Source organism: Condylura cristata, unplaced genomic scaffold, assembly GCF_000260355.1.
Source record: "Condylura cristata isolate star-nosed mole 26May11 unplaced genomic scaffold, ConCri1.0 scaffold00060, whole genome shotgun sequence".
NCBI classification, from domain to species: Eukaryota; Metazoa; Chordata; class Mammalia; order Eulipotyphla; family Talpidae; genus Condylura; species Condylura cristata.
In genome coordinates, this window is record NW_004567161.1 from 907,289 (window position 1) to 915,928 (window position 8,640).

The window sequence follows — 8,640 nt, forward strand, 5'->3', positions numbered from 1 at the left end:
CGGCCTGCCCGGCCCCCGGGCTGGGCGGGGCTGGAGGCCGTGGTGGGGGTGTGTGTCCTGCAGGGGAGCGCAGGCCTGCTGGCTAGCGGCTGCCGGGGCCCTTGTCTTGGCCACCGCGGGAGGGGCCTGCCCTCTGCTGGGCTCGGGCCACGCACTCCCAGCCCCGCGGCGGGCCGGTGGCACGGAGGGTGGACCAGGAGCCCTCGGCCCTGCCCTGAAGCCTCCTGCAGGCCACACTGGCCATCTCACGGCCACAGAGGTGGGGACACCAGGCGCCGCCTGGAGCCTGGACTTACCCCGTGGGAAGGCCTGGACCTGAGCACCTGGCTCCCAGGGCAGGGTCACAGTGTCCTTGATCTGTCCCCAGGTGGCGCGGGGAAGCTCGCTCGGGACGGGGGCTGGGCCCGATGGCCTCCACCTCACGGCCGCAGCTCCAGGCTCTGGCCCTTGCTCCTGCGGTGAACGCCCTTCTGAATCCTGACCCTCCCACCCAGCTGCGGTTTCCTGTCGCGCCGTGGGCCTGGCTGGCTGCGTCTGAGGCCCCTCTGGCCCAAGCTCAGCCCAGAGGCATTTCTGAGCCCTGAGCTGGGACCTTCCTGGGTGCGGAATCCTGTGTGAGGACAAGCTGTTCCTGGGGGCAGGGGTGCCGTTGGGTTGTGGGCTCAGCTGGCCAGGAGGGACCGTGTCACGGTGGACGTGTGGGTCACTGGCTGGCCCTCAGAGCCCCAGCATGCTCATCTGTATGTGGCTCTGTCTGAGCCCTGGAGGGCTGGACCCCCAAGGCCCTTCTATCGTGGTGACCCCACATTCCAGTTTTGATCAGAAAGGCCAGTGCTGTGCCCTGGCCTGTGGGGTGGAGCAGGGAGTGTCCAAGGGTGTGCAGTTAGGACCCAGGGTGTGCTGGCTTTGGCCTTCGGTAGGTGCTTCCCGGCACAAGCCCGGGCGGTGACCACCCCAGGCCGAGACCCTCCCTCCCAGGTGGGGGGTCAGTGCTGGTGCCGGCCTTGGACGCCGGTGTCGGGTGAGGGCCCCCTCAGCAGGCGGGGTCCTGGGTCCCAGATCCTGCCTGAATGCGGGACAGGCTGCTGTGGGGTGCCAGAGGGGTGTGGGCAGAGGAGCACCCGCGGCTGCCGCCCGTCCTCTGGGCCCCGCCCTCGGCCCTCACCACCTGCACAGGCCCGGCCGGCCTGGGCTGCTGCGCCAGGACAGAGCTGGGCACTGCAGACGGCCAGGCCCGAGGACTGCTGCCCTGGGGCTCCGCTCCCTGAGACCAGCACCCGGAGGCTTGGGTGGGGCTGACGGCTGGGGAGTGGGGTCCCGGTCGACTGACTTGGAGGAGAAAAAGGATCTCGAAAATACGCTTTCTTCTTGGTTTCTCCGTATCTCCTGCCGGAGGTGGTGCTGGGGTGGGGCCCCTCTGTCTCCGGCATCTTCAGGGTTTGGTTTAGCTGCTGGCACAACTGGGGTCACCCCTGCAAGCGGAACCCCAGGGTGCTAGCGCGTTTTTTCCCAGCCACCTTATTATTTAAAGCAGTGCCGAGTAGGGCTTCGTTGAGCCGCCTTTGGGCCGCAGTCTGGGGGAGCATCGCTGTGGCATGGGCCGGGCGGCCGTGCTGCCCGGGCCCCGCCCCGCGAGCGCCCTCCGGCAGCTCCTGGTTTCTGCGGCCCAGGCGGGGGCCCTCTGACCCCGCCAGGCCTGGCCTCCGCCCTCTGGCCCCGCCAGGCCGGGCCCTCCCCGTGTTGGGTGGGCCCCGGGGTACAGAGGGTGGCGGGGCTGGGGCAGGGTCCCTTGGCGCTGCAGAGGGCGGCAGAAGCTGGGTGAGGAGGGCCTGGTGGGGGCGGGCAGAGGCCAGGCCTGGCGGGGGCCCTCTGCCCACCGCACCCGCGCTGGCCTGTGACCCCCGTGTCCGCGCAGGAGGGCGGCCCTCCCGTTTTATATTTCTGGAAGTTTACCGGTTGTGGTACATCAGCCCAAAGTTCTTGGCGTTGTGTTTTTGGATTTTTTCTCAGTTTTCAGATTCTTTTTAAACAAAGTATTTTTTTAGGTGCGATAACCCAGAAGGGCCCGTTGGGTGTGTGTGTGTCCTGAGCCCTGTCCTGGGGCCGAGCCCCCGGGCTGCTTCCGGCGCCCATCTGCAGATGAGCGGGGCCCGGCCGGGCGCGAGGCTGGGCCGGGGCCTGTCGGGGGCGCCTGGGGGCTGAGCTGCAGCAGCTCCGGGCTGAGCGTGACCGGCCGTCGAGGAGGACGTGGGGTCCGCGAGGCGGCCACCGCCATCCCCTTTGCTTTGTACTGTGCGTCTTGGTTTTCTGTGTTTTAATAAACCCTTTGGGAAAGGACCGACCCAAGTGCTTCCCGCTGCTCTCTGCCCCCGGGGGAGGGGGGTCGCCTGACGCCGCCTCCCACTGGACCAGACCTGTGGGGGTCCCCTTTCTCCTACTAGCACCCTGGACTCGCACCTCGGGGAAACACTGACCCCCAGGGAGCCAGGGGGCCTCCCTGGGCCAGGGCCCTATCCCCAGGGGGTACAGCCGCCTCTGGGTGGGGGCCCAGCGGGGTGCTGCTGTTCTGAGTCCCTCGGAGGGAGGAGGGGGCGCCTCTGACCACGAGGCCCCCAACCGCTGCCCCTCCCAGGCCCGCCCTCCCCACCCCCCTGGGCCCAGCTCCAGTGGGGCGGGGGTGGGTGGGCAGGGGCGGCCTGGCCCGGAGCAACGCCCTGGAAACGAGGGGCGCAGAGAGCCTGGTGAACTTGGGCTTTATTTTGTCATTCCATAAATACGGAGGCTGAGTGTCCGCTGAGGGTCGCTGGAAGCAGGAGGCCTGGTGGGGCGCGGTAGCCGGTAGCCGGCCGGCAGAGCCAGAGGAGCGAGAAAGCGCTATTTACATGGCGGGGTCGCCCACAGCCCCTCCGAGTTCCCGGACGCAGGCTGGCGGTGGGGTGGGTGGGTTCGGGGCTCAGATGTCTGAGCGAGGAAGACGGACCCCACCCCAGGTCTCGCACTTCTGCTCCAGGGCAGACTGAGCTTCCCGCCGCCCACCAGGGCGCCCGCCCCCAGGGGCGAGCCCTGCTCAGCCCTCGGATTCTAGACTGAGCCCTTGGTTTCCCTCCGGCCTAACCGGTCCCCTCCCCCCCCAGCCCCCCCAAATGACCAGCCCCACCCCCAGGAAGGGCACCGATCGTCCCTGCCAGTGGGTCTGGAAAACGACGCCGGAGCCAGGCTGCCCTCGGCCCGCCGTGCCTGGTACTGGCGTCGGGTGTTTGCCCTCAGCCGAGCTCACCCCGGGGCCCTGGTCTCCCTGCCGGGGAGCCCCCGGCCCCACTCCACGCCCTGGTCCATCTGGGCAGGACTGGGGGACAGCGGCTCTCCCTGGCAGGGGGCAGGCTGGCGCCTTAGCATGGCCCGCAGGTGGGGCCCAGCTGCACTCGCGTGCCGGGGCCGGGCCGGGGCGCCGCTGGGGCAGGCAGTCCACACCCTCCGCGCAGCTCCGAAGCCGGCAGGAGACTGGTGGCGGAGAGCTCCGGCCTGGTGGGCAGGAAGGGACGCTTCTGGAAGCCAGGGTCAGCACAGAGGGCTGCAGTGAAAGAAGCTGTCCTGCTCCCCGCCTCTGCGGCTTAAAGCTGCCCACCCACCCGACCCCCAGCACCGGCCGGCAGTCCCGGAGAATGGTGGGGGCCCCGGACACTGCTGCTTGAAGGGCCAGGCACGGTCCACAGTGCCTGCTGCTGCTGGGCGACGGGGCGGGCCGGGTGGCGGGAGGCGCGAGGGGGCCCTGGAGCGGCAGGCACAGCCTGGCCCCTGCCAACGGGCTGGTCCCGCCTGCTCGTCCCCCCTCGAGGTCTGGCCTGTTCAGGGCGCGGGCTGGGGCCGGAGGTGGCAGACCCCACCCGCTGGGGGGAGTGGAGAGGGCCTGGCTCCCCGTCTGCCAGGCTCTGAGCACCTGCTTAGCCCCCCTGAGACAGAGGGCCTCACCCCCTCTGAGGCCTGGGAGGGGCAGCTGTCTGGGGTTCTCCCTGGTCCCTGCCTGCTCAGTGGGACGGTGGCTGCTGCTCAGAGACCCCGCCCGGCCCTGCTGCAGCATGGAGACCCCCATCCTCCCTCCCTGGAGGGCCCCCAGGCGCCCACGGGGCAGAGCCCAGCAGAGGCAGGCGGGCGGGCGTGCCTGCTGCGGCTATCAGCCCGAGCCCCGGTGTGGCCACGAAGCAGGCACGAGCTGGGCGGGGTGAGGGCAGAGCACTGGGCACCCGGCAGGGAGGCAGCGGCTGGAGTCACCCCTGCCAAGGGTCCGGCTCATCGTTTGTGTGCAGGGAGGGATGAGGTGGGACAGTGAATGTGAGCTCAGCCCCCCAAACTTTTGGGGAGTCCCAAACTGCAGACCCCGGCCCTGCCAGCGCCGGTGGGGGCCAAGGGCCGCGGAGGCCCCTCAGGTCCCAGGCACAGGACCCTTGGGGGAGGGCGGGCGGTCAGGCCAGCCCCGGGGCCCTGGCCCTGGGCAGCAGGAGCGGGAGGGCTGTCCAGGGGAGCCCTGCCCCGCCCCAGGGCCCAGGGCCCTCCTCTTCCCCTCCCCCCACCAGGCGGCTGGGCAGGGAGAGGCGTGTCTGTGCCTGGGCTGCTGGCGCGGCCGGCCGGGAGCGGGGGCGCTTCTTCTGGAAGGGCGAGCAGAGGCGAGGCGTGGGCGGGCGCTTGACCGTCCTTGCTAACGGAGCCACCTCCGGCCACCCGCCACCGCCCTGCGAAGCAGCAGGGGTCTCGGGTGACAGTGAGGTCTTCCGCGGCCATGTGGCGCTGTTCTCGGGTGCAGCCACGCTGGACTTGGCCTTGCAACAGCTTAAGCGAGCGGACGGACGAGGAGGGAGGCGCCAGTGTCCGGGCGGCGGCCGGCCTCTTAGGACCGGTAGTCCTTTTTGCTGTAGGGTTTATTGCCCAGGATGCTGTCGATCTCGTGGATAACGGAAGACGACAGTTTGGGAAGGACCTGTGAGCACAAGGCGAGCGGTCAGCGCTCAGCCGACAGTCCTGGCCGAGAGGAGCCGCCCGCCCCCCGCTGCGCGGCCCGCCTGGCTTTGGGGTGCGGCTGCAGAAGCCGGGCCCACGCTGCTCCGCAGCTCAGAAGGTTTGGGGTAGAGCGGACGCCTGCACTCTGGCCTGCTCGGTGCTCTCCTCTCCACGCTCCAGAGGGCTCCAGAACCCTCTGGAAGGCTGGTGGTGGCAAGCATGCAGACGCCTGGTTTCCACACCCTCCCGGACCGCTCTGCCCACCACTCCCTCGGCTCGGGGGCGGAGGCCTTCCCCCGAAGCCGGCCTTGGCCCGACCTGTTGGCGGCCCCCGGCCACAGACTGCTGCCGCCTCCCAGAAGCCCCCGCTCCCCCCTGCTCCCCGGCTTGGCAGTCGGCAGCCGGAGCGGGGCCCCTAGCCATGCTGCTCTGCCCCGAGCCCGTCGCGTCTCCGGCTTCACCCACGATAAGCACCAAGGGCTTGGGAAGAGCCCGCGGGGCTCTGCGCCCCCTTGGCCCTCATGCCCACTTCCTGTTGCGGGGGCATTCCCGCGCCCACCTGGGCCACAGCCCCCTCCCCCCGGGCCCCGGGGCTCCCCCGGGCACTTTCCGCCCTCACGTCTTGAATTGTCTTGAATTTCCAATTTCATGGTCACTGCGCCCAGCGGGTCGCGGACTCCGGCCTGAGGGCTCCCAGCTGGGCCTGGCGGGGCGCGGCGGCCCGAGGGTGCCAGGCGGCCACACCCCCTGCCCGGCTGTCTGAGACCTGCCTTCCCCGCCACAGCAGTGCCCGACGCCACTCCACAGGCGACACACCCGAGGCATCTGCGAGGCCGGGCGCCCCGAGACCCCACGCCGCTGAACGGGGGGTGCCAACGTGGAGCCGAAAGTAGCAGAGGGGGCCACACGCGCCGGTGAGGGCCTCACCCCCAGGCCCGGTCACCCCTCACCCAAGCCGCCTGCCCGCCCAGCTGGACGCCCCAGGCCGGCCAGACCCCACAGCCTGCCCAGCCGCCGCCCACCCTTCCCCCGCCGGGTGGCCGCGGCCCGCTCACCTGGATGGCGCCGATGTTCTCCATGAGCTGGTCTGCGCTGGACGCCCCCAGGAGCACCGAGCTGACGCCCTCATTCCGCAGGCACCAGGCTGCGGGCGGGAGACCGAGGTGAGCGGGGTGCCCTGGGGCCCGGGGAGGGGTGTGCCTAGGGGGCCTGGCCAGCAGGGGCTGTAGTGCTGGCTGGAGACTTGGCCCCAGGGGGACCGGAGCAGGTGTGGGGAGCCCCGGCTCCCTGGTGGAGGGCCGGGTGTTTGGGGGGGCCCCTCTCCCGTAGCCGTGCCCCGGCCCCGTTACCGATGGCCAGCTGGGGCAGCGTGCAGCCCAGGCGCTCGGCGATGGCCTGCAGCTCCTTCAGCTTGGCCTGCTGGCGCCGGCCCTCCTCGCTCAGGATCTTGTCCTTCAGCCACTGGTAGCCCTGGGGAGGGGCAGCACATAGGTGAGGGCGGCCCCCAGCCTCTGCGCCCCTTCCCCAGACAGCAGGGCCTGGGCCACTCAGAGCCTGGCAGCGCCCCCCAGCCACACCCGGCCACACCTGGCCACACCTGGCCAGAGCGGCTGGGGGATGGGACTCACCGCACTTGGGGGGTGGCGGGCCCGCCCCGCCTCTCCCAGGCCTGGCAGCCTCGGAGGAGCAGGACCCTGGGCTCTGGGGGCCTCGTCCCGCCCCGCTCCCAGGATGGCGCGCCTCCCGGGCGTAGGCCCTTCTGGCCTGGAAGCCAGTTCTAGCACCAACCCGGCCGGCCCTGCCCCGGGCTGGGCTCTGCTCCCCTCCCCCCGCGTTGGAGACCCCAGGAGGCACACCCGAGGGGTGGCGCTGGCACAGGCCTCTGACTGACAGCTGCAGCCCTGCAGCTGGCAGCCCCCAGTCTCGGGGATTGGCCAGGTGGGGGCGCACCAGCCCAGGGTGTGAATTCTGAAGGGAGGGGGGCAGAGGCAGAAGAGGGGTGCAGGGCTGAGGGGCCTGCCTGACCGCAGCCCCTACCTTCAAGGAGGCTCTGGAGTAGGGCGGGATGCCTCCGTCGTACTTTCCAGAAACGATGCCGCAGGCCAGCGGGGACCAGGTCATGGCGCCCACTCCTGCGGGGAGAGCCAGGCCTCAGACCCCGCCGGGCCGGGGCGGGGCGGGAGAGGCAGCGAGGGGCGGGGGGCAGGCGGGCGCACCGATCTTGTGGAACAGCTCGGGCAGCTGCACCTCCACCTTCTCGCGCTGGAACATGTGGTACTCGGCCTGCTCGCAGATGGGCGGGATCAGGTTGAACTGCCGGGCCACGGAGTAGGCCTCCTGCGGGGGCGGGCTGCCGTCAGCGCGGGGCCCGGGCCACCAGGACACAAGGGCGCCCAGAATTAGCTGGGTGCCTTCCTTGCCCCACCCCCAAACTTCCCGGGGTGATGGCGGTGCGGAGGGACCCAGAGGATGCAGGGCCTGGGGGGGGGCACAGCTGAGCACTGTGACAGCTCCTGGCAGGGCTGGTGGCGGCCTCGGGCAGGGCTCGCCCTGCAGCCTCAGCGTCCCCCTCCGTGAGAATGAGATTAGGGCCCGCTTCCGGACGGCCGGGGGGAGGGTCCAGCAGGGCCCAGGCCTGCCGTCTGCTCAGACCCCCGCGAGGCCTGTCTGCAGGCCGAGGGGCCCTTTCCCTTGAGCGGGGCTCAGCTTTCCCATCCGCAGAACGGGCGTACAGGCACCTCGAGAGCTCTGCTGGTTCCAGGCAGCTTCAGGAAGATGCAAACGCACCTTCGTGCCCCGGCTGCCTTGGCGGACCCCAGGCCAGGGCCCCCGGGCTGCGTTTTTGCTGGAAGCAAAGTGCTGCTTCACTTTCCCATGAAGCTGAAGTCTGGAACTCACCAGAGGGGCACCCCTCCGGGACCCCCGCCGCAGGGGCTTCTGGGCGTGGCAGGCTAGGGCCGGAGGGGTCTGGGCTTGGCCAGTGCCCTCCCGAGACACCCAGAAATCCCCCGAAACATCTAGGCTGTGCGGCCTGGACGGCCCCTGGCGGGGCGGCTGTGGACTCGTGGCGGGGGACACGGGCGAGCGGACGCCTGGGCCAGCCGCCGGCTCACGTTGAGGCCGCTGTGTGACCGCGGGTGTGTGACTTAGCCTCTCTGTGCCCGCTGCCCTCGTCTGCAGAGCAGCGACGCGGCGGTGCCGTGAGCACCCGACGGGGTCAGCTGCGTGACGCGTCTGCACCCGCGGGCCCGGACCTCGGTGAGGCGCAGTGCCGGCCCGAGAGCCCCGGACCCGTCGGCAGGGCCGGGGCATCCAGAGTACAGGTGGGGACGGGGCCAGGGCAGCACCCGGGGCGCCACGCCCCGCTTTGCCCCTCCCGAACCCCAGCTGCTCGCAAGGGGGCCCGCGGCCAGGGCCTGTGGCGTCCCCGTCACCACCCGCGGCCCCGGCCCGGCCTACCATGATTTCCATGGAGCTCCAGCGCGACGTGCCCCAGTACATGGCCATCCCCTGGTTGATGACGTGGGTCATGGCGCGCACCGTCTCTGTCGGGGAGGGAGAGGCGGGTGGGCGGGCCGGCCCCGGCGTGGGGTGCTCGAGCGCGGCCGTGGGGTGCTGCAGAGCCCGCTTGCAAGCAGTGCGCTCCGG

At 71.0% G+C, this 8,640-nt stretch overlaps 1 protein-coding gene across 1 annotated transcript in view; it reads right to left on the reverse strand.

Moving 5' to 3' along the window:
* Positions 1 to 2,737: 2,737 nt before the first annotated feature.
* The window catches only part of LOC101620666 (voltage-gated potassium channel subunit beta-2), a 30,551-nt gene continuing 24,648 nt past the window's right edge, over positions 2,738 to 8,640 (reverse strand). Inside the window, exons 2-7 of the mRNA XM_012734581.1 lie at positions 8,452 to 8,634; positions 7,209 to 7,329; positions 7,030 to 7,124; positions 6,342 to 6,462; positions 6,048 to 6,136; positions 2,738 to 4,972 (exon numbers count right to left, since the gene is read on the reverse strand). Of these exons, the coding sequence (XP_012590035.1) occupies positions 4,883 to 4,972; positions 6,048 to 6,136; positions 6,342 to 6,462; positions 7,030 to 7,124; positions 7,209 to 7,329; positions 8,452 to 8,634 (699 nt within the window). The 3' untranslated portion in view covers positions 2,738 to 4,882. The remainder of the gene's footprint in view (positions 4,973 to 6,047; positions 6,137 to 6,341; positions 6,463 to 7,029; positions 7,125 to 7,208; positions 7,330 to 8,451; positions 8,635 to 8,640) is intronic.